The 26629-nt window shown below is 36.5% G+C and overlaps 1 protein-coding gene across 3 annotated transcripts in view; it reads right to left on the minus strand.

Annotated features, from left to right (window-relative positions):
• Nucleotides 1–2152: 2152 nt before the first annotated feature.
• GABPB1 (GA binding protein transcription factor subunit beta 1) overlaps nt 2153–26629 on the minus strand; it is a 78113-nt gene continuing 53636 nt past the window's right edge. The window contains exons 7-9 of one of the 3 annotated variants that reach the window (XM_065871112.1): nt 11982–12167; nt 8632–8747; nt 2153–3659 (exon numbers count right to left, since the gene is read on the minus strand). In XM_065871112.1, coding sequence (XP_065727184.1) covers nt 3507–3659; nt 8632–8747; nt 11982–12167 — 455 coding nt within the window. In that variant the 3' untranslated portion in view covers nt 2153–3506. The remainder of the gene's footprint in view (nt 3660–8631; nt 8748–11981; nt 12168–26629) is intronic. The other 2 variants (XM_065871111.1, XM_065871110.1) reach the window with 2 other exon arrangements.

Raw genomic sequence — 26629 nt, forward strand, 5'->3', positions numbered from 1 at the left:
TCTCAAGATCTTCCAGGTATTAAGACACAAAGAAACTTTATAGATTTCATCTGGAAGAAACTTTGTACAGAGTAAGACAAAAAATTAGTCATATCAGCATAAAGTATCCATGAATATCTATCAACTCATCAGTTCCTGTTATGGGCAAGGGTTTCTTCTGATTTTCAATAAATAGTATCATAAATGACCATGTTGAAGAAACATACTGGCATAGATTTTCACTAGCAATATGTTTTGGATAAACATTTTGTACACAGACCTTTTTGTTAAAAACAAGTATAGTCCAAATTATATATTCACATTTATTTCCTTCTCTCTTTAGCTGTTATTTTGAACGTCACAGAAGAAAGCTCTCGAACTCCCAACCCTCCACCATCATAAACAAATAAAGCAATCCAGTGGTAGAGTAAAAGAAAAACTACCTGCTGTTGATATCAGGAAAGATTGACATAAAAAAAAAACTTCTAGGGCTTCCCTGGTGGCGCAGCAGTTGGGAGTCCGCCTGCCGATGCAGGGGACACGGGTTCGTGCCCCAGTCTGGGAGGATCCCACGTGCCGCGGACTGACTGGGCCCGTGAGCCATGGCCGCTGAGCCTGCGCGTCCGGAGCCTGTGCTCCACAACGGGAGAGGCCACAGCAGTGAGAGGCCCGCGTACCGCCAAAAAAACAAAAACAAAAACAAAAAAATAAAATAAAAAATATAACTTCTAAAAGCCAGTAAAAATAAATGACAACACAAGCCCTTTGGGGAAGTAACTGAGACATAAATAAAGTAACAATAAATGAAAATTAGTTGAGAAGCACAGTCTCTGCAGATACCAGTTGTCAGATGAGGCTTTCTGAAATCATCACAGACCCAACCTAGAATTTGTAACCCCAGAGTTCTAGCGACTGTACACAGGGAAGTTTTAAAATCTTAAACGAGTAATTAGGCAATCAAGACATCTAGTGAACTCAGTGTCTAGAAAGTATATAACCAGTACTATTCCAGATGCATGGAACAGAAACTAATTCATTACAAGGAATTAATTCATTAGGCCCTAACATTTAGGGCATCAGAGCTTGATTCTCTCGCAGAACCCTGGTTGAGAAGGGCTACTCAAGAAGGTGTTTGTTCATTTAAAATCAATATCTCATTCCCTTCATGAATATACAAACGGAAACATCCTCAACCCATACAAAAATATCCCCATGCATTTTTGTTTACCACACAAATATTGAAATAAAGGAAAGTGTGGACTGTTTTCTAAAAAAAATAAAAGTGTTTGTTCACACATAAGTGGAAATAATTAGCCATCAATGTGGCAACCTGATGACCTTTAACTATGAATCCATCATTATGTACTGGAAACACATTACATTAAGTGTGGATTTCTGAAAACTTTATTATTTTATTCTGTCAGTTCTCTTAATCTTCTGCCCATAACACCATTGAGAATAAGTAGAATGCAAAGCTTTCCCAGCCCACCTCAAAACGGGCTAAAAAGAAAAAGCAAATGCTTTTTTTAGTTATAAGTTCTTGCTTAAGTTCTGATTTCATAGTACATTGAATCAGGTGTGGATGATTAAGGAATTACACAAGTCCAACACACAAACTCTGAAAAACGTGGACTTCCCCCCAAGACATTTCAATGTCTACCTGATACTATCATACACTTATTCCTCTTAAGTATCAATTATTTTCTCCCATCTATGGCAAATGTTATTATAGATCAAAATTCTTTTGTGCACCAGGTAAAGTTTCTAGCAGAGCAAAAGACTAGAAATCAAAGAAGGCATTAAATTCACTTTCAGAAGCTAGTTTCCAACACTTTCTCAAGGATCTTCAGGGCCAATCTTGTCTTGGAAGCAAAACTACACAGTGGGGTGAACACGCTGCCCCTGCTCTACTCTGACACTGCACACGTTAGGGTACCCTTCCTAACATAACAAATCCATAAATGCACTAACGTACTAAAAAACAGACACAGAAAAGCAGCTTCACGCAACTGAAAATATGACTTGGCATTTGTAAAACCCAGTTTTAGGTACTTTTAAGACACAGTGTGAAGAATTTATAATATTTCCATACATGGAATATGGCCGTAATACACAGAACAAACTTTTTAATGTGTGAATAAAATGTGGTCAAAATATAAGTCTACACTGAACATATGTGGAAAAGATATTTAATTGTAAAATAGAAAAGTAGGGCAGAGTACAGTTTTAAGGGTAATTGCTTCTTTATACAGTATAGGTAATCTAGAAGGGTCTTAGGGTTAAACATTTTCATAAAGCAATAAAACATTTAAAAATGAAACAAGAAAAGGAACTTGAAGTTATGTTTACAAAAAAGAAAGAACACTATGTCAGAGTTTAATGTCCATACATTGTGGAATTGAACAATATTGTGATGAGAGCCAGTCACAGCACAGACATACAGCTTTCACAGGGAAAGTAAAAGTTATGTCAGACATATCTATAGCATCACCGTAGTACAAAAAGTTCCTGTTCTACCATACAAAAGCAATTTTTTTCCGTAAGAATAATTTCCTGGGGAGGAAATGAGTCCATGAAATATTTCAGAAACCCATATGCTTTGAGTTTTCTGAAAACATTATATTAAAATCCAGTGCCTTAAAGTGCTTTCATGTGGAAATCATGATGGAAGGCACAGAATTGTTTCACGTCCCCACTATGAAATTTTCAAAAAAGCGCAGATGTTGCAGTTTGCAAATTCAAGGTATCTTGTAAGCTGCTCCTTCCAAGAACATTGTCATTCCAATAAAACCAGCTGCTAGCTTACTTAGTTTCAATGACCTATAGAATAAAAGGGTTTCTTTCTTTCCTAGTAACTTTCGTCATCTTTGTGGGAAAAATACCTATGCAAGTGATGTATTTTGAAATTATAAAACATGCAGAATATGTACAAACAGAAAGTTTTAAAAATATCTGCTTCATATACATGTAAGTCTAATTGGGTATAGCTGAAATTGAACAAATATAAAAATTTGCTTTCTAAAAAATGTTTTCAGAGAATCTGAGACAACTTAAAGCTGTACAAGATTTCCTGGGAGAAATCTTCTCTTCATATAGAAGTTTATACCTACAGGAGTAATTCCAGCATCAGTCCACCACATAATTATTACACAACATTTGGTCTAATCAACAACGATCACCCTTAAAACTGTTCTGTTTCTGAGAAATTAAGGTTTGTACTAAAATCAAAAAGAATTCACAAAAAACAGTGGCTTATTGTGTTTTGGGATCTCTTCAACAATCTTTATCAACGCATTTGGAACTGTAAAAAAAAAAAACTATTTACAGAATTCAGTTTTAAATACATTTCACAACTTCTAAAGTAAAGTTTTATGTTACAAGGATTCAGAGCTCATGGCTTAAGTCCAATTATCAAGCTGCAGTCTCTTTTATTATCCTGTCTTCCCATGACTGCACCTTACTGTGTACAGTTCAAGACTGTATTCTTTCTTGACCAAAAGTAAACTCAAACTATATGTTCATTTCAATTAAACAGCTTCTTTATTAGTCTGAAGACGAGTCATAGCTTCTAATTTCTGTCTGTAGGCCTCTGCTTCCTGTTCTTTCTTTAGAAGTTGCTGTCGATATTTTTGTGCTTCTCGATTAGCTTCATCCAGCTGTTTCTGAAGAGCTTCTCTCTCCTAATTAAAAAAAAAAGTTTTTTTTTTCAATTGTTGCACAAATACAATAACACATACAAGCATGCATCTTTCAAATAAAAAAATCTGTAGTTGCTAGAAGTAGCCACGTATTGGTATTTCTGAGACATCTTGCCTTTTTCACCAATTCCCTCATAATTAAAGCCCTAATTTCGAGCTCCACACTACAAGATACAGATTAGTTTCTGACCTCAAGGAAATTATTTTCTAATTAGAAATAAGACTATCATAATGAACCCAAATTGGTTACCTGTACTTTTATACATACTACAAAAACTAGTGAAGAACTTTAACAGGGAAATATACCACCATACCTCTTCACATCTTTATCTGTGATGTTAAAAAGCTACTAATTATAAAAAACTTAATATTTATTGAGCACCCATTATATATATAAACAAGGTAATTTCCAATAACAAGTCTCTAAGACAGACATTATGCCCATTTTACAGATGAGGAAAATGATGCTCAGAGACAATGTAGCTTTCTCATGGTAACACAATAAGGAGTCAGGGTTATGAGGTTCTAATATTACTGCTTTTAAAACTATCTTTCCCGGGACTTCCGTGGTGGCACAGTGGTTAAGAATCCGCCTGCCAATGCAGAGGACACGGGTTCGAGCCCTGGTCCAGGAAGATCCCACATGCCGCGGAGCAACTAAGCCCGTGCACCACAACTACCAAGACTGCGCTCTAGAGCCCACGACCCACAACTACTGAGCCCTTGCGCCACAACTACTGAAGCCTGCGTGCCTAGAGCCTGCGCTCCACAACAAGAGAAGCCACCGCAATGGGCCGCCCGCGCACCGCAATGAGTAGCCCCCACTCGCCGCAACTAGAGAAAGCAGCCAACGCAGCCATAAATAAATAATTTTTTATAAAAAAGTAAATAAATAAAACTATCTTTCCCTATGACAGCAAGCAAGATTCCTCATCTTTAAAATGAAGAGTGCTGGTCTAGATTAGTGTTTCCTAAATTATACCATTTTACAAACCAATAAAATACTAATTTCTCTACTGTGATTCATTATATTATATGCTGTAAAATATATGTATCAAATTCCTGAACAAATTGAGAGGAAAAACACAACTCTGGTCCAATGTAAGTGGTATTCTTTCTCCTCTCCTCACTCTGTCCCTATACAGTTGCCTAAGGGAAAACACTTCAAAGATTCCTTTCCCATACCTCTAGTAAGCACATGGACAAAAACTCAACTTGCCCAGGTCCAAGTTCAACCTCATTACAGAAGCCCAGGCCTTCTGCTTGGGGTGGGGGCTGAGGGTAGGACTACTAATGGCAAAAAGAGGCCAGGTTCACACTGGACAAGACACTTAAAAGAGAGAACTGAAGGTAAAGGCGAGGGGTAAGAAGCTTGCTGGGAAAGAGGGCACTGTGGTCTCTTCCACTGCCTCCTAGACTCTTCTCCATTGTGAACACCGAAAGATTCCTTACCCTCCACTATTCACATGGTCCACAAGGAGGAACATGTATAATACGCCTGCCTTCCTGTGATCCCACTGCCTTCTCCTCACTGAGAATGAAGCTAGATCTAACATTTATTTTTCCCATGAGTCCACCAAATGTAAGAGTGATTGATTATACAAGTAGTCTCCAAATCTTCCAATTACACAAAATGTACAAGTAGAAGAAATGCCTACGCCCTACCCTGCTATCCTTTTCTCCTTACTTCAGGCAAGATGCCAGCCTCACGTAAGCAACTGACACCAGTCCCTGGCAGCGAACTATGCAGGACTTTGGGCACCAGTGGAAGGGTGGGAGCTAGACCCCTACCTCTGGCAGGAGTACGGCCTGTGAGTACAGCCATGCATAAGTGTTTTATACTTTTACATGTACTAAGAAATAAGATCCTTTGGCAGCCAAAGTTTTGAATATGGATAAAAACTTGCCCTGATTTGGTTGGAAATATTAGAAAAGATTAACTCTAAGGCATCTTCTAGTATTACCTATTTATTCACACTTAGAAACAGCAAGAGATTCACAATTATTTCAGGAGATGAAAGCAGTAAGGAAGATACCTTACACTTCAACTCCAAGCCCAAGCAATGTATTATGATTACATTAGGCAAGAGAATAATAGAACAAAGAAAGACTTCAAGTTTGCTTTTTAAATTCCAAACAAGATTCTTGAATTCTGCTTCAGCTATTAACAATTATCTTTTAATAGTTTTATATGTAATTTTCTAATATTCAAATTTATTTTACTTTAGCTATTATAAAGCAAAAAAAAATCATTAAAGTGATTTATCTTCTACCATACCACAATATAAATTTTAGAAGATAATACTAATACAACTAACAGTTACTGAGCATTTACTATATGCTCACCACTGTACTAGTCCTTCACATGCATTCTCATTTAAACCTTACAACACTCTGATAATGTAGGTGCTATTATTTTCCCCTTTTTACTGATGGGGAAGCCAAGCCTTGAAAGGCTAAATAACTTGACCAATCACACTCAGAAGATTATTATTCAAACCTAAATCTGCTTCCAGACTCATATTCTTAACCATTAAATGTTTTTTTTAAAAAGAGAGAAACTAGGCAGGGTGTTTGAGCTCTCTCCTTGCCCATTGAGCTGTCCATTTTCTAACTGCCATGGGTCAAATATGATCCTGTTTCTATAAAGTTTTTCTGAAATACAGCCATACCCACTCATTTCCAAATTGCCCATGGCTGCTTTCCTACCACAACTGCAGAACTGAGCAGCAAAACACACATTGTAGGATGTGTATAGTGTTTAGCAGCATCCCCAGCCTCTATCCACTAAATGTCAGTGGCATGTCCCTCATTGTGACAACCCGAAATGTATCCAGACATTGCCAAATGTCCCCTGGGGTCAAAATTGCTCCAGGTGAGAAGCACTGCTTTAAAGAAACTTTTTGGGTTAATGGCTAAGCAATCACTTAAAAAGGAATATAAAAGTATACCCCCAAGATAACTCTATTGGTCACCTCAGAAAATAAAATCAAAAGAACTCTTATGTACTATAAGGAAATGATTACCTTGTTTTAGAAAACATTGGAGGTCTCTCTTCATTCTGTATCCCCTGCCCACCTCTACCATCTCTTCTCACTGCATGCTTCAAAGTCTCTCTGTAATAGCTCTAACATCCTGCAACTTTGGCTTGAACATTTCCAGTGATGGAGAATAAGACTTCCATTACCAGAAAGCTCTAATTACTAAAATTAAGCTAAAACTAACTCGTGAAGTTCTTTATATCAAGCTAAAATTCCATCTCCCTGAAGTTCTATTCTCCTTGGTTCTAGTTAATTTATATACCTCAATTCATACTTTCTTGTTATTTGCGATTATTCTCCTTGGTCTCTGAAAGACTGTAAGAGTGGAATTAGGTTGATTTTTGATGAAAACAGAAATTCTCACTGGTTGTTAGGTAAATAAAGGTACAGCCTGCACATTCATTATTTTGAAAATGCTGAATTGACATAAATCTACTATACTTCAATGAAAAGAAATGTTGAATTGAGTCAGTTTATGTTCAATAAAAATTCAAGTAATTTAAAAATGTTTTATTAATTAGTTAAAGCAAAGTACATCACAAAATCTTTCTCACCTTATATGCCAGAAAACAAGATCAACTGATTTATCAGTAAAAGACATTAAAGATTTTAAAATAATAAGTATACTGATACCATTCAATGAAATAAATGGTTAGTTGATAAAAACTTCAGTGTACTGAATATCACTTTAAATTTTGAAGAAATGAAACAACTCACCCTCAATAATTAAAGTCACAAGTTTATCAAACATTCTGGTTAAACCATGAATCAAATTCTTCGTAACTCAATAATATGTCCTTTGAGATTGTGGCCAAAGATGTACCAGTCTTACATGTAAACGAATTTGGGCAAGGATATTTTCTAATTGTCCTCAGTCAAGAATTATGTTGCCTTTAGATGGCATTTTTTAAAATCTTCTCTTTTCTATGATAACAAAGAATTCCTAAATATTCACCAACATTTATTATTCACACATATTAGATACTATGAATGTGTATATAATGAGTATGCTGACTTTTTCAACTCTCATAAAAACCCCAAAATACAGATATTGTTATCTTAAATTCCAATTTGGGAGAAAATAAACAGGAACTCAGAAAGGTAAGATAACTTGCCTCAAAGCTAATAGGGAGGGGCAAAAGGTGGGATTCATATCCAGCTCATGTAATTTCAAGTCCAATATTCTTTTCTTTACACTGCAGTTGCTCTTTCAAAGTTATTCAAGAATGATCTTATTTTCATTTGATATAAGTTAATATCAACTTTGGAAAACATAACTATTTACAGTCATGTGAGAAAAAAATCTGTGAGGTAATAACTATGGTTTGGTTACACTTACAAACTAGTTTACAATTACAAACTAGTTTGGCAGAGGGAAAAGAAGGTGAATCCTATCAACAGTTAGTCTAAATTTAATTTCCTTAAGGGACTTAATCGTGAAATAAACAGTTACCTATGGCTTTTTACAAAATAACTCAGCTGACAAACTTTAACATTCTTTAAGAGCATCTTCCAGCCCAAATAGGCACTCGCCTTTCACTTTTGAAAGAAAAAAATTTTTTTAGTCAATACATAGTGACATTCCCTTTAGTGACTTGGGAGAATGATGTATGTAAATTTAATAGAAAATAAAGGATGCAGTACAAGAACAAAAGACATTCCAATGTTACCATGATGACAGACTTTGTTACAAACAAATTCTTTACTCATTCATTCATTCATTCAATATTTATTTATTGAAGGCTTGCTATATGGATAAGGTCAAAAAATTAGACAAAAAAGTACTCATGCTATATCAAAACAATACTGTCAGTAATAAATATAAAAGACAAAAAAAAAAAGAAAGAAAGAAAAGCAAATGGAATTTATTTTGGATGACTGCAGCAAAACACACCGGGTAAAAGACTCCTTACTTCTATTTCTGCAGACTCCACCCGGTTTTCAATTATTTCAATACATTGTCTCTTGGCTGGTGGTTCTTCACTTATAACAGTTTCTTCAGCAATGTCTGTTGCTGGTACTGTTAATACTAAAATGAAAAAATGTACACATTACTTCATTTACAGATAGGTTTAGAAGAATTAAAACTAGTCTTGAGATTGTTGATGCAACTCATCTAAAATAAATATATTCCAAAAACAATAATTTCAAAACACTGATTTGCTATTTATGAGAAATGTCCATATTTGTCTTCAACTTCTTGTCTATTTACTGAAAACTACTTATTGTTTAAGGTACCTACTTATTTTTTTAATTTTATAGATAATACATTCATTGGCTCAAAATCAAAATAATACATAACAAGCATATTTTGAGAGGTCTGACTTCACCCTTGCTAAAACAGATACTTTTACTGGTTGCTTATACATTGTTCGTGTGTTCATTTATGTAAAACCAAACATGAATATACATTCTCCTTTTTCTCTCTCTTATACAAAAGGTAGCATACATACAAAACATACATTCAAACATACATAAGATAGATATATCTTTCTGTGTCTGTTTTTTTCACTCCATATATCTAGGGTATCTTTCACCAACACACAGAGAGCTTTCTTTCATTTAGCTGCATTATATTCCACTGTGAGGATACACCATTATGAACAATGTCTGTTTATAAACTTTGCTTGTTTTTCCACTGGGTTGTTAGACTGTCCCAATTTTTAGTATCTCTTTACATAAATGTAAATATACAGAGAGCGAGAGGCTGTCCTTGCTTTGCATACCAGTGCGGGAACATAAACATGACTGTGCAAGCTAAAACCATGCGAAACAATCTTAATCATCAATGGGAAAAATTACAACTGTCCTACAGCCTTTAAGGTTGTCAAAACATTAAAAACTCTCCTACTGTCACTTATAAATGTAAATAAATGAAAAAATAGTAAAACTATTATTTATTTAGTACAATGTAATTAAAAACATTAGAAATATTGAGAATTAAAGTATTTCTTTTAATTCATACCATATTACATTACACTTATAAATTTATTCAAGAAGAACTGAGAATTATATCTGTTTCACTGGACTATCTACATAGTCTATATATTCATTTTCCAGTTATAATTTTTAAATTATGAAAGCTTTAAAAGTTTATTTTAATATTCAGTAGAGTCCTCTCATTGCTCTTCTTTTCTAGTTATCCTTAGTCTTCTTCCCTCCTCCTCCATCAAAATAAACTTCAGAATCTGTTTGGCTAGTTCCAGAAAAAGACCTATTAGTCTTTGTTATGGCTTGAATTGTGTCCCCCTCAAAATTCAAATGTTGTAAGTCCTAACCCCCAGTACCTCAAAATGTATTTGGAGATAGGGCCTTTAGAAAGGTTAAACAGGTAAAATGAGATTTTGGTTTTATTTTTGGCTGCGTTGGGTCTTCGTTGCTGTGCACAGACTTTCTCTAGCTGTGGCGAGCGGGGGCAACTGTTTGTTGCAGTGCACAGGCTTCTCATTGTGGTGGCTTCTCTTGCTGCGGAGCATGGGCTCTAGGCACGCAGGCTTTGGTAGTTGTGGCTCGCGGGCTCTAGAGCACAGACTCGGTAGCTTTGGTGCACCGGCTTAGTTGCTCCGTGGCATGTGGGATCTTCCCTGACCAGGGCTCGAACCCATGTCCCCTGCATTGGCAAGCAGATTCTTAACCACTGCGCCACCAGAGAAGTCCAAAATGAAGTCATTTAAGTGGGTCCTAATCCAATATGACTGGTGTCCTTATAAGAGGTTAGGTCGCAGACAACACACACAGACTGAGGGCTGACTATATCAGGACACAGCAAGAAGGCAGCCATTTGCAAGCCAAGGAGAAAGGCCTCAGAAGAAACCAAACCTGCCAACACCTTGATCTTGGACTTCCACCTTCCAGCACTGTGAGAAGATAAACTTCTGTTAAGTCACCCAGTCTGTGGTAGTTTGTTATGGCAGCCCTAGCAAACTAATACAGTCTTTTTTTCCCTATCACATTACATTTATCAATTAACTCAGGAAGAATTGAGAGCTTTATAATAGTGAGTCAGCCTATCCAAAAACATGAGTTTCTTTCCATTTGTTCAACAATGAGATTAGACTGTGTGTATAATGTCAGGTTTTGGAAACAATGTTATATCTGCTTAAAACAAATACTTTGAAAGTTTCTTCTTTTCTATATAATTAGAATTAGTTCTTTAAAGCTTTGTGAAAGTACCTGGGCTTGATCCAAATCTTGGACCACCAGCAGGAGATTTCTGCATAGCAGTAAGAAAAGCCTCCCAGGTTCCACAGGTCAAGGGTTTCCTCCTCCACTGCTATGGCAACAAAATCATTCCTTGAGACCTGGCCTCTCTGCAGGGCCATACCTCCACTATCACTCTAAACCAAACCTGGTTTAGGAGAACTTCTACCTCCAGCCCTTCCATTCCCTAATTCCTTCACAGGCCATGAAGAGGCTTGGTCTCTGCAATCCTAGTCGTTTTCTAAAAGGTTATGTGTGCACATACTTTTTTTGGTGGGGGGTGGGGGAGTACGGAGTACTGGGTACTGGGATGCTTGTTCAGATAGGAACTTTCTGCTTCCTCCAGCTTTCATGCTGTAGTCTATCTTAATCCTACTTGCAGCACTTCTTACTCAGATTGGGCCCTGTCTTACTGGAAGTGTATATTTATTGCTGATTTCTGAGCTCAACCTCTTTTCTTGATGCACGACTGGGGGCTTCCCTGAGGGTTCTACTGCCCTGGCTTAGATCTTAAGATGTTTTTGGCAAGCACTTAAAATATGGAATTTTGTGGTTTTCTCAGTCTTTTAGTTCACTAAACATGAAACTGGGGTTTATGTTTCATCTATCTTATTACTACTCTCTTATTACTCAAAAGGAAAAAATTGGGACAATTATCAACAAAGCTGCTAAAAGTTGTCACTATGTTCCTACCATAACTCCTAAGTCCAACTTCTTTTTAAGTAGCTTTTTTTCACATGGTGTTTTTAAAAGCCCGTATGATATCTGAATTGTATTAAATGGCCTAGGAAAGTATTGTCCAATACTGATTTTGAATTATTTATTTAAGCTCATTTTCCAACCAGAATACTTTGGGGCCAATTCCTCTTTGTACCTAGTATACACTCAGAGAAAGCAAGCTAATTTTAACAGTAGCCTAAGCAAATAAAACTAGGCAATTAAGTCTGCTGCAAAAGGTTACAAAAACAACATTTAAGGCAAAAATAAATGCTTTGAAAAACATGTCACAATTTCCTGAGGATTAAGAATAAATGCAAACTTTATGTAAATGCCTTCTACCAACCTTGTTGTCCATCTGGCATGGTCACAATGATGGGCTGACCTATTCCACTGGTTGGAATGGAGTGCAAATTTCCAAGCTGAATTCCATCTGTAACTATTGTGATGACTTGTTGACCCCCTGAACTAACTACTTGCTGAATTGCACCATCCACAGATTCTGCAGTAACTACTTCCTCCGTAGCCACTACTGGAAAAAAATACATATATATGTAAAAATCAGTGAACATATATAAAAGTATGAACAGAAGTTTATTTTTGCTCTGCTACCTTTGCTGTCCTTACTTCTTTCTTACACAGAAAAGCTTTTACATGGTTTTTAAATTCAGTCTCCAGTGGTGTTGTAGATACCTATGTAAACAGTTGACTAGAAGTCCCACAATTTACAATAAGTGAGTTCCAACTATCTATGCATGCACATGTTTAAATAAACTATCTTCATTTAGTTCTATGAGGTATGAAATTTAGAAGCTCTCCTAAGGTCACAGATATGACAAACGTTATGCCAGCTTAATAAGATTCCACAATCCAAAAAAGAAGATATTGTATGTGGTTATACTCCATTCAAATTTACATATATGAGTTGATATACATTTCCTATCCAACAAAACATGGAAATTTGTATTCTTCAAGCAGAGAGAATAAACAGTATTCCCTTTTTGGATTGTGTGAGCAAGGGTTGCCTTCATAATAAGTGGCAAATAGATCTGGTACTGTAGGCTATGAAAAAATATATTAACATTTACATAAATAAAAGTCAAAACTATGTTCTCAATGTTTTATGAAAGGTTCAGCGAGGATTCTGGCAGCTGAACACAGCACTCCAGGTCTTGCCTAGGTAAAGAAATTGCCAAAATCCTTTGCCACAAGCTATGCCCAACTACTGATCCCAAAAGACTACGCATAGCAGCTTTACTCATAATAGTCAAAAACTTGAAACAAATCAGATATCTGTCAAAAGTAGAATGAATAAACTGGTAGATTCATGCACTGGCATACTACACAGCAATTAAAGTGACTCCTGATGTGATGCAACAGGAGATTACAAAATATCCCTGTGTTCTTACTGGAAATGTTTGACCTGAATCTAATTATTAAGAAACAAATGAATCTAGAATGTGAGTGATCCTGCAGACAACTGGCTTAAACTCTACAAAGATTTCAGTGTCATAAAGAACAAGTGAGGCAGTAAGACTGTCCTAGATTGGGGGAGACTAAAGAGACATAATACTCGAATATAGTGTGTGAACTTTGATTGGATCCTGGGTGAAAACAAATAGTTATAAAGGACATTTTGGGGATAACTGAGGAAACTTGAATATGGACCATATGCCAGATAATATTACTAAATTAATATTGTTTTTAAGAAACATAAAAGAACTGTGAATACGTAGGAAGCTGTCCTTGGTCTTGGTAGACACATGCTGAAGAATTTAAGGATGAAGTGTCATGATGTCTTTAGCCTACTTTCAGATAATTTGGCAAAATAAAAGCATGTGTCTGTTTTTGTGTGTGAACATGCAGATGTGGCAAGATGTTAACAGGTGGTGAATACAGGTGCAAGGTATAAAGTTCATTCTCCAATTTTTCTATGGGTTTTTAAAACTATCAACATTAAAAAACGTTTTAATATAACTAATTCTGAAAAAAAGAAATGACAAAAAAAACTATTTCTAAATGATATGGTTTTTTGAAATCTGTTATTTGAGGCAACACTTTACCAAAAGTGTAATGAAATAAAATCATTCTCTCCTGAAGTCACGCTACCCTTCAGATACACAGTTACTCTGAAACACGCCAAGTTGCTACCAAATTCCAGCAGAATGTCATGGATATGAACGACCAAGGGATTTACTAAATACAGAGATGCTCTAATTAAACAAACTCCTTTTTTAATAAAAGGCAAGGTAAGTACTAGAACACTAGTTTTCAAGGATGAACTCATGGTAACAGGCCTGGCTGCAATCCTGTTACTGTGTTATTTGCGTAATCAAGGGTCACAATGCAAACCACAGATGATATTCAAAATGCAAAAACCTTTATGTTTTGAGTTCTCTCATTTTTGTTTGTCTTAAACCATAATTAGGCTTTATCACCAAGCACTTAAGAAAATTTCAGGAAGATAATTATTAAAATGAAATGTAGGGCATAAAACAGTAATGTATTCAATAGAACAACTACTGAGGTTTTCAAAGACATTAACTATTGCTTTCATCTTGTAAAAAATATCCATATGAAAAACAAATGTTCACTATGGTTGAATGTTAACTATAAGTAGCAAATATTTTAAAAAACATAATCATATGTAAGAAATTTCTGAGACCACATATGATCAAGGCACAACTCAAGAACTTTCATCTTTGCACTATTTGCAATGACTGTCATTAAGATAAGAGAGTTCTTGCCTTTCATCTAAAAAGCTTTCTTTTTAAGTTGTTCTATGGTAAGGAATTTAAGAAAAAATTATAAGGAAACCAATTATGTAAGAAAACAAAGAACCCCCTCAGTAATCCTAAAAACAACCCAGCAGTGAAATGTTGAAACATGTAAGAATAAAACAGAAAGCCTAAAAACTTTAAAAAGAATGTTATTTAAAAAAATATACATAGACAGATATATCCAAATATAAAACCCCGGATAAAAAAATAACTAATAAATATTCATTGGTCTAATTTAAAAGTCAAGTTATAATATACAAAGAGAGCCTAGATAATCTACAGCATCTCTGAAAATGTTTGAGACCTCTTGTTCAACATGACTTTTGAATTTTAATGCCATAAAAGTCAACTAAGACAAGGAAAAAACTGTCTTTGAGATGTTACTAGAAGATTGAAAATTCTATATGCATATAAATATTTCAATAAAATAGAAACTAGGCTTACTGAAGAAAAAAAATAACATTTCAAAAGTAGGATTGCCTGCAATAGAACCTGACATTTTTTTTAAAAAGGCCAAAACAAAACAATCTTATGAAGCCCAGCAGCATATACCTGAAAGCCAGTTCACTTTTATTGATCTACTTTAGGAACAGAAAAAAAAAAAAAACAACATGCAAAGGGGACCTGACTCAAATTTCACTATTAGGAGAAAGGAGGGAAACAGCCACCAGATGCATTATACCTTTGGAAAAAACCACCTTATTAACAATTAGCTGAAGTTGCTCTAAAGACAAAAGCAAGGGTAGTCACAGGTGTCCATTTAATGGGATTATATAGCTGGGCCGCAAGAAAGAATACGGCTAAGCAATGCAAAATCAATGTAAGACTGTAGGTTAGAGCCATAAAATATTATTTTATGAGAGTTTCATAAGGACTAAACTACACTGCAGATGTAAGGCCTACATCCAACCAATTTTAACTTCTGATTCTACAACTAAATAACTCTCAAATCTATTCACTTCTTATTATCTCTTTGCCAAATCCTAATCCACGCTACCATTATTTCTTCCCCAGGTGACTGCATTAGACTCCTAACTAAACTCCCTTCCAGAGCCCACCAAAGTAATCATTTTAAAAGTCCTATATAATCTTACCTTCAATTACCGTGAGTTACTCTCCCACTTGCTGAGCTCAGCCACGCTGGTCTCTGAGTCCTCTGAAAGGACAAGCTTTCCTGCCTCAAAAGCTCCACATGTGTCCTCCTTCCTAAAATGTTCTTCCCCCAAGTTTTGCTCCACTAATTCCTACTTAGTCTTTAGTTTAAATGTCTCTTCCTCTAGAAAGACTCACCAACTTGGTCAAAATCCTGTATTCTTTATATATACCACGAATCACAAGTATTTATCTGAGTGAATAACTTTAATCTCATTCTACTGAAAGACGACGTGTTCCACAAAGGTTGGGACTGTATATGATTGTTTACCAGAACATAAGAGATATTCAACAAAAATCTGTTCAATGAATGAATAAATATTTTTCTAATTGTAAATGAACAGCTATTTGTAAACCAATATATGGAAAATTTAGCTCAAGAACAGTTTTGAGTTATTCCTTTAACATAAGCATGATATATCCCTCCATGAATTTTTATTATTTGTACATTTTAATTTTGTTCTGAAGCAAGAAGTGAGAGTAAGGGTGAGAGCTTCCTGGAATTTTGATTTTCCAAATAGGAAACACCTGTAACAGACTGGTGTGTAAGCTTTGGTAGAAAAATAGGACAACACGATTGCCTCTGTTTATTAATAGTGTACTACCAAGGGGTGGTTTTCTTATGACGAAAAAGGCAGCTGCAATCCCCAAAAGAAAATATTTACTTTTTTGTATCTTCATTTTGGAATACATTCCAAAATGGAATAACTTGAAATGAGTTCTTATCTATCTAAATCCTTAAACCCCATTCATTCTTTAGGGTACAACTCAACCTCACCCCACTCCCCTAGCCCCATGCCCCAACTCCAGCTAAAAGTAATCTCTGTCCCCTGAAGAACTATAGTGCCGACCGGCACTCACCAGCCCGAGAGGCTTGTTTGCTTACACGCCGGGGCGGGCGGGGCTGGGAGTTGAGCCTCGGGCTTCGGTCGGAGCACAGGGAGAGGACTGGGGTTGGCGGCATGAACACAGCCTGCAGGGGTTTAGTGCGCCACGGCTAGCCGGGAGGGAGTCCGGGGAAAAGTCTGGAGAAAATGTCAAGAGACATTTTCTTCCCTCTTTGTTTCCTGGTGCGCCAGGAGAGGGGATTAAGAGCACTGCTTAAAGGAGCTCCAGAGACGGGCGCGAGCCGCGGCTAAAAGTGCGGACCCCAGAGACGGGCATGAGACGCTAAGGCTGCTGCTGCTGCCACCACCAAGAAGCCTGTGTGCGAGCACAGGTCACTATCCACAATCCTCTTCCGGGGAGCCTGTACAGCCCGCCACTGCCGGGGTCACGGGATCCAGGGACAACTCCCCCGGGAGAACGCACGGCGCGCCTCAGGCTGGGGCAACGTCACACCGGCCTCTGCCACCGCGGGCTCGCCCCGCACTCCGTGCCCCTCCCTCCCCTTGGCGTGAGTGAGCCAGAGCCCCTGAATCAGCGGCTCCTTTAACCCTGTCCTGGCTGAGAGAAGAACAGAGGCCCTCCAGCGACCTACACGCAGTGGTGGGGCCAAATCCAAAGCTGAGCCCCTGGAAGCTGTGAGAACAAAGAAGAGAAAGGGAAATCTCTCCCAGCAGCCTCAGGAGCAGTGGATTAAAGCTCCACAATCAACTTGATGTACCCTGCATCTGTGGAATACATGAATAGACAACGAATCGTCCCAAATTAAAGAGGTGGACTTTGAGAGCAAGATTTATGATTTGTTCCCCTTTTCCTCTTTTTGTGTGTATGTGTATGCTTCTGTGTGAGATTTTGTCTGTATAGCTTTGCTTCCACCATTTGTCCTAGAGTTCTATCAGTCCGTTTTTTTTCTTTTTCTCTTAATAATTATTTTTTATTTTAATAACTTTATTATATTTTATCTTACTTTACTTTATTGTACTTTATCTTTCTTTTTTCCTTCCTTCCCTCCTTCCATCCTCCCTCCCTCCCTCCTTCGCTCCCTCCTTTCTTTCTTTCTACTTCTACTAATTCTTTCTACTTTTTCTCCCTTTTATTCTGAGCCGTGTGGATGAAAGGCTCTTGCTGCTGCAGCCAGGAGTCAATGCTGTGCCTCTGAGGAGGGAGAGCCAACTTCAGGACACTGGTCCACAAGAGACCTCCCAGCTCCACATAATATCAAACGGCGAAAATCTCCCAGAGATCTCCATCTCAACACCAGCACCCAGCTTCAACCAACGACCAGCAAGCTACAGTGCTGGACATCCTATGCCAAACAACTAGCAAGACAGGAACACAACCCCACCCATTAGCAGAGAGGCTGCCTAAAATCATAATAAGTCCACAGACACCCCCAAAACACACCACCAGATGTGGACCTGCCCATCAGAAAGACAAGATCCAGCCTCATCCACCAGAACACAGGCACTAGTCCCCTCCACCAGGAAGCCTACACAACCCACTGAACCAACCTTAGCCACTGGGGACAGACACCAAAAACAACGGGAACTATGAACCTGCAGCCTGCAAAAAGGAGACCCCAAACACATTAAGATAAGCAAAATGAGAAGACAGAAAAACACACAGCAGATGAAGGAGCAAGATAAAAACCCACCAGACCTAACAAATGAAGAGGAAATAGGCAGTCTACCTGAAAAAGCATTCAGAATAATGATAGTAAAGATGATCCAAAATCTTGGAAATAGAATAGACAAAATGCAAGAAACATTTAACAAGGACCTAGAAGAACTAAAGATGAAACAAACAGCAATGAACAACACAGTAAATGAAATGAAAAATACTCTAGATGGGATCAAGAGCAGAATAACTGAGGCAGAAGAACGGATAAGTGACCTGGAAGATAAAATAGTGGAAATAACTACTGCAGAGCAGAATAAAGAAAAAAGAATGAAAAGAACTGAGGACAGTCTCAGAGACCTCTGGGACAACATGAAACGCACCAATATTCGAATTATAGGGGTTCCAGAAGAAGAAGAGAAAAAGAAAGGGACTGAGAAAATATTTGAAGAGATTATACTTGAAAACTTCCCAAACATGGGAAAGGAAATAGTTAATCAAGTCCAGGAAGCACAGAGAGTCCCATACAGGATAAATCCAAGAAGAAATACGCCAAGACACATATTAATCAAACTGTCAAAAATTAAATACAAAGAAAGCATATTAAAAGCAGCAAGGGAAAAACAAATAACACACAAGGGAATCCCCATAAGGTTAACAGCTGATCTTTCAGCAGAAACCCTGCAAGCCAGAAGGGAGTGGCAGGACATATTTAAAGTGATGAAGGAGAAAAACCTGCAACCAAGATTACTCTACCCAGCAAGGATCTCATTCAGATTTGATGGAGAAATTAAAACCTTTACAGACAAGCAAAAGCTGAGAGAGTTCAGCACCACCAAACCAGCTTTACAACAAATGCTAAAGGAACTTCTCTAGGCAAGAAACACAAGAGAAGGAAAAGACCTAGAATAAGGAACCCAAAGCAATTTAGAAAATGGGAATAGGAACATACATATTGATAATTACCTTAAATGTAAATGGACTAAATGCTTCCACCAAAAGACACAGATTGGCTGAATGGATACAAATACAAGACCCATATACATGCTGTCTACAAGAGACCCACTTCAGACCTAGAGACACATACAGACTGAAAGTAAGGGGATGGAAAAAGATATTCCATGCAAATGGAAATCAAAAGAAAGCTGGAGTAGCAATTCTCATATCAGACAAAATAGACTTCAAAATAAAGACTATTAGAAGAGACAAAGAAGGACACTACATAATGATCAAGGGATCGATCCAAGAAGAAGATATAGCAGTTGTAAATATTTATGCACCCAACATAGGAGCACCTCAATACATAAGGCAAATACTAACAGCCATAAAAGGGGAAATCGACAGTAACACATTCATAGTAGGGGACTTTAACACCCCACTTTCACCAATGGACAGATCATCCAAAATGAAAAAAAATAAGGAAACACAAGCTTTAAATGATACATTAAACAAGATGGGCTTAATTGATATTTACATGGCATTCCATCCAAAAACAACAGAATACACTTTTTTCTCAAGTGCTCAAGGAACATTCTCCAGGATAGATCATATCTTGCATCACAAATCAAGCCTTGGTAAATTTAAGAAAATTGTATCAAGTATCTTTTCTGACCACAATGCTATGAGACTAGATATCAATTACAGGAAAAGATCTGTAAAAAATACACATGGAGGCTAAACAATATACTACTTAATAACGAAGTGATCACTGAAGAAATCAAAGAGGAAATTTAAAAATACCTAGAAACAAATGACAATGGAGATACGACGACCCAAAATCTACGGGATGCAGCAAAAGCAGTTCTAAGAGGGAAGTTTATAGCAATACAATCGTACCTTAAGAAACAGGAAACATCTCGAATAAACAACCTAACCTTGCACCTAAAGCAATCAGAGAAAGAAGAACAAAAAAACCCAAAGTTAGCAGAAGCAAAGAAATCATAAAGATCAGATCAGATATAAATGAAAAAGAAAGGAAGGAAATGATAGCAAAGATCAATAAAAATAAAAGCTGGTTCTTTGAGAAGATAAACAAAATTGATAAACCATTAGCCAGACTCATCAAGAGAAAAAGGGAGAAGACTCAAATCAATAGAATTAGAAATGAAAAAAGGAGAAGTAACAACTGACACTGCAGAAATACAAAAGATCATGAGAGATTATTACAAGCAACTCTATGCCAATAAAATGGACAGTCTGGAAGAAATGGACAAATTCTTAGAAATGCACAACCTGCCAAGACTGAATCAGGAAGAAATAGAAAATAGGAGCAGACCAATCACAAGCATAGAAATTGAAACTGTGATTAAAAATCTTCCAACAAACGAAAGCCCAGGACCAGATGGCTTCACAGGCAAATTCTATCAAACATTTAGAGAAGAGCTAACACCTATCCTTCTCAAACTCTTCCAAAACATAGCAGAGGGAGGAACACTTCCAAACTCATTCAACGAGGCCACCATCACCCTGATACCAAAACCAAACAAGGATGTCACAAAGAAAGAAAACTATAGGCCAATATCACTGATGAACATAGATGCAAAAATCCTCAACAAAATACTAGCAAACAGAATCAAAAGCACATTAAAAGGATCATACACCATGATCAAGTGGGGTTTTTTACAGGAATGCAAGGATTCTTCAATATATGCAAATCAATGAACGTGACACAGCATATTAACAAATTGAAGGAGAAAAACCATATGATCATCTCAATAGATGCAGAGAAAGCTTTCGACAAAATTCAACACCCATTTATGATAAAAACCCTCCAGAAAGTAGGCATAGAGGGAAATTTCCTCAACATAATAAAGGCCATATATGACAAACCCACAGCCAACATCATTCTCAATGGTGAAAAACTAAGACCATTTCTGCTAAGATTAGGAACAAGACAAGGTTGCCCACTCTCACCACTCTTATTCAACATAGTTTTGGAAGTTTTAGCCACATCAATCAGAGAAGAAAAGGAAATAAAAGGAATCCAAATCAGAAAAGAAGAAGTAAAGCTGTCACTGTTTGCAGATGACAGGATACTATACATAGAGAATCCTAAAGATGCCACTAGAGAACTACTAGAGCTAATCAATGAATTTGGTAAAGTAGCAGGATACAAAATTAATGCACAGAAATCTCTGGCATGCCTATACACTAATGATGAAAAATCTGAAAGTGAAATCAAGAAAACACTCCCATTTATCACTGCAACAAAAAGAATAAAATATCTAGGAATAAACCTACCTAAGGAGACAAAAGACCTGTATGCAGAAAATTATAAGACACTGATGAAAGAAATTAAAGATGATACATATAGATGGAGAGATATACCATGTTCTTGGATTGGAAGAATCAACATGGTGAAAATGACTCTACTACCCAAAGCAATCTACAGATTCAATGCAATCTCTGTCAAACTACCACTGGCATTTTTCACAGAACTGGAACAAAAAATTTCACAATTCGTATGGAAACACAAAAGACCCTGAATAGCCAAAGCAATCTTGAGAACGATAAACGGAGCTGGAGGAATCAGGCTGCCTGACTTCACACTATACTACAAAGCTACAGTAATCAAGACAGTACGGTACTGGCACAAAAACAGAAAGATAGATCAATGGAACAGGATAGAAATCCCAGAGGTAAACCCACGCACATATGGTCACCTTATCTTTCATAAAGGAGGCAGGAATGTACAGTGGAGAAAGGACAGCCTCTTCAATAAGTGGAGCTGGGAAAACTGGATAGGTACATGTAAAAGTATGAGATTAGATCACTCCCTAACACCATACACAAAAATAAGCTCAAAATGGATTAAAGACCTAAATGTAAGGCCAGAAACTATCAAACTCTTAGAGGAAAACACAGGCAGAACACTTTATGACATAAATCACAGCAAGATCCTTTTTGACCCACCTCCTAGAGAAATGGAAATAAAAACAAAAATAAACAAATGGGGCCTAATGAAACTTCAAAGCTTTTGAGCAGCAAAGGAAACCATAAACAAGACCAAAAGACAACCCTCAGAATGGGAGAAAACATGTGTAAATGAAGCAACTGACAAAGGATTAATTTCCAAAATTTATAAGCAGCTCATGCAGCTCAATAACAAAAAAACAAACAACCTAATCCAAAAATGGGCAGAAGACCTACATAGACATTTCTCCAAAGAAGATATACAGACTGCCAACAAACACATGAAAGAATGCTCAACATCATTAATCATTAGAGAAATGCAAATCAAAACTACAATGAGATATCATCTCACAGCAGTCAGAATGGCCATCATCAAAAAATCTAGAAACAATAAATTCTGGAGAGGGTGTGGAGAAAAGGGAACCCTCTTGCACTGTTGGTGGGAATGTAAATTGTTACAACCACTGTGGAGAACAGTATGGAGGTTCCTTAAAAAACTACAAATAGAACTACCATATGACCCAGCAATCCCACTACTGGGCATATACCCTGAGAAAATCATAATTCAAAAAGAGTCATGTACCAAAATGTTCACTGCAGCTCTATTTACATTAGCCCGGAGATGGAAACAACCTAAGTGTCCATCATCGGATGAATGGATAAAGAAGATGTGGCATATATATACGATGGAATATCACTCAGCCATAAAAAGAAACGAAATTGAGCTATTTGTAATGAGGTGGATAGACCTAGAGTCTGTCATACAGAGTGAAGTAAGTCAGAAAGAGAAAGACAAATACCGTATGCTAACACATATATATGGAATTTAAGAAAAAATAATGTCATGAAGAACCTAGGGGAAAGACAGGAATAAAGACACAGACCTACTGGAGAACGGACTTGAGGATATGGGGAGGGGGAAGGGTGAGCTGTGACAAAGCTAGAGAGAGGCATGGACATATATACACTACCAAACGTAAGATAGATAGCTAGTGGGAAGCAGCCGCACAGCACAGGGATATCAGCTCGGTGCTTTGTGACTGCCTGGAGGGGTGCGATAGGGTGGGTGGGAGGGAGGGAGACGGAAGAGGGAAGAGATATGGGAACATATGTATATGTATAACTGATTCACTTTGTTATAAAGCAGAAACTAACACACCATTGTAAAGCAATTATACTCCAATAAAGATGTAAAAATAAAGAAAGAAAGAAAGAAAAGAAAAGAAAAAAAAGAAAGCCATTCCTCTCTCCCACGTGTTTTCCTTAGTACAGATTCACCTATGCACCCCATAAACAGTTGAATAAATATTAAATTACGCATAAAAATGAAATAAATAAGAAATATATATTATTCAAGCAAATCTTTGCTGTAGTACACTCACAATCTTTAGATATTTACTATACAATCTATTAGTAGTAAGAAATAGAACTTTTAAAATTTGGGTCAAATTCTTAAAGTTTGGTGTGCCATAGTATCACTTTTGAGAGCATGTTAAAAATATGGATGTCACGGTCCCACCCTAAAGTTACTGAATCAGAATCCACTGGGGTAGAATTGGGGCAAATGATTGTTGAGAAGGTGATTCTGATTCACACAAAATTTAAGAATGCTGCTCTTGTTGATATTATAATATTAATTCAAACTAACTGAGAGGAGTTCAAATTAGTAAAAAAACTTGAATCACAGAATATTTAAAGTAACACAGCCTTCTAATCATTGGGTACATAAATTAACAAGATAATTTCCAACTATTTCCGAGCAAAAATTCTACTAGTTTGTTTGAAGAACCTAGGGGCAGGACAGGAATAAAGATGCAGACATAGAGAATGGACTTGAGGACACGGGGAGGGGGAAGGGTAAACTGGGACGAAGTGAGAGAGTGGCATGGACTTATATACACTACCAAATGTAAAATAGATAGCTAGTGGGAAGCAGTTGCATAGCACAGGGAGATCAGCTCGGTGCTTTGTGACCACCTAGAGGGGTGGGATAGGGAGGGTGGGAGGGAGGGAGACGCAAGAGGGAAGAGATATGGGAACATATGTATATGTAAAATTGATTCACTTTGTTATAAAGCAGAAACTAACACACCACTGTAAAGCAATTATATTCCAATAAAGATGTTAAAAAATAATAATAATAATGTAAAAGAGGACAATTATTATATTAATGTTAGAGATGCCTGATACTTCTGAATTATTCCACTCCAAAATTATGAAGGATGTTTTAAACAAGTATCTTGAAAACTGTGTCTGCATACTTTTAAAGGCTGTAAATTTTTTCACTGATTTGTTTCAAAATGAGTAAGGTAATTTCATGTATCAAAAGATAGTTGTATCCTCCCTTTAAAAGAAATTAAAAATAAATAACTTTTGATTTATGTATCACTTTCTTATGAGTTTGCTGAGTGTGAGTAGTCCCTTATATTAACCCAGGATATATTAATAAAATATTTCTGAAACCTCAGAGCTGAAAACTAAACCTCAGTCAATGATCAATGATAATATCTTAATTCAGATGACTATTGCGAGATGAGATAATACACGTAAAGCACTTAGCACAATAACAAGCTTATAGCAAGAACCCTATATATATTAACCATTATTTTTCTATAATTCATCATGCCAAGTTAAAGTTATGACTTACATCAAGTGTTCCATCATGTTTTTCTGGCCTGGCCCGGACCTAGACAGACCTAATGATTATTTAATATAATTATGCACATTGGCATAGGCCTGTGGGCTCAGGAACTGAAATAAAAACTCCCAAAAAACCAATTTAATAAAAATGAACATTAGCAACAATGTTGCTTCAGGGTATACTGAGACTTATCAAATTTTTTTTTGTACTTCTATCAAACAGACAAAGAATCATGAAAATTATGCATGGAGATTAAAAATTTAACAAGTTAAATGCTTGGAAAAATAAAGGTTTATGAGAAAAGAATAAAACTGGAAATATTTACATAAAAAATGCTAGTAAGGAAGCAATTCAATCATCAAACAGTGACAATCTGAAGTTATATTTGCTTGTAACATCAAGAAGACATTTTGTTTCACAATGAAAGCATTATACTAGACTGATTTCCTTTATGATGTTCCCATTGGACTAACATTAAGATTTGTTTTATATGTCAAAGATAGTCCTAATGTAAACATGAAAGAACTATTTAAAGCCATAGTTCAAATGAAACAGCATGGTATTCTAGACTATCATAAGTACCTCTCCTCACGCAAGAGGGAAGACACATGGGAGCATATGTATATGTATAGCTGATTCACTTTGTTATAAAGCAGAAACTAACACACCATTGTAAAGCAATTATACCCCAATAAAGATGTTAAAAAAAAAAAAAAAAGATGTAATAAAGCTTTTGAGATACAAGAAAAATTAAAAATAAAAAAATAAGTACCTCTCCTCTATATATAGGACCATGTCAGCCAGCTAGCTTCCATTTCAAATGCAGTCCATTTGCTGCTACACTGGCTATTTATTATCAGAAGATGTATTTACTGTACTACTTAGCCAGTAAAAGGAAAGAATAAGAGCAGTACCAATTAGTGTACTGATGGTTCTTATATTTTGTTTTTCAATCATTTAAAAAGGGCAAACAGGAGAACATTTATTTCAAAAGACTGCTCCAAAAGATACACCTCAGAAGTAAAACTAGGAATAGTGATGCTTTTGTTTCATACAAGACAAAGTGATGATTACACAAATATTTATTCCTATCACAAACCAAATTATAAACATTCTAGAAGAGACTCGGCCACTGATCACCTGAAGAAACTGCATAGAGGAAACAGTATATTTAGTGGTCACAGACACACAACTTGGGAATCAGTCAGACCTTGAGCACAAACTTCCTTTCACCACTTAATAGCCATGCTACATTAGACAAAACTATTTAACCTCCACAAACCTCAATTTCATCACATATAAAATGGGAGTACTACTTTATTTCCCAGATCCTGAGATGTCCTTGAAAAAACATATAAACATTTCTAAATCAGGATGAGTCTGACAAATGATGTTAAAAGAAACTGGACGGCCAAGAGGCAGAGAAATAACTTGACTGAGCATGTGCAAACTGACCTGCGAGAAGATATTTCTTTATGTGATTACACACCTCAGCTGAGTTGTTTATACTGGTGGCAATGTACTCACCTGAATTTTAACTTAATTCAAGCTCTTAAAATACCTTCAGAAAGATTTCACTATGATGTAGTATTGAAATAAAAAAATTGTTGTGCTCACAGAAGACTGTAAGTCACATGCAATAAAAGTCAACTAAAATGGTCAATTCTCTCACACTAGACCACACATAACATTTTCAAAGGTAGAAGTTAGAGAAGTTGGTATAACCAATTTGTGGAGTCAAACATCTAAATGTAAAAACTTCGAGCTGACTTTGAAGAAAAGATTAATTTTCAGAGATATGTACTTTAATAAAGGCAAAAATTTTACAAGTTTAATCAAATAGAAATCCACCAATGAAATTAATTTTCTTTGATATACTTATGCAATTACAAAGGTGCTGAAGAGATCCAGGCATAGGTCATAAAAGCAGCATGTCAATAGGATGATACATGTAGCTGTTAATGGCCAAAAGTGATTCAGAAAAATCTTAAGACTCCCAAATATAAA

This window comes from Phocoena phocoena, chromosome 2 (assembly GCF_963924675.1).
Source record: "Phocoena phocoena chromosome 2, mPhoPho1.1, whole genome shotgun sequence".
Classification (NCBI taxonomy): domain Eukaryota; kingdom Metazoa; phylum Chordata; class Mammalia; order Artiodactyla; family Phocoenidae; genus Phocoena; species Phocoena phocoena.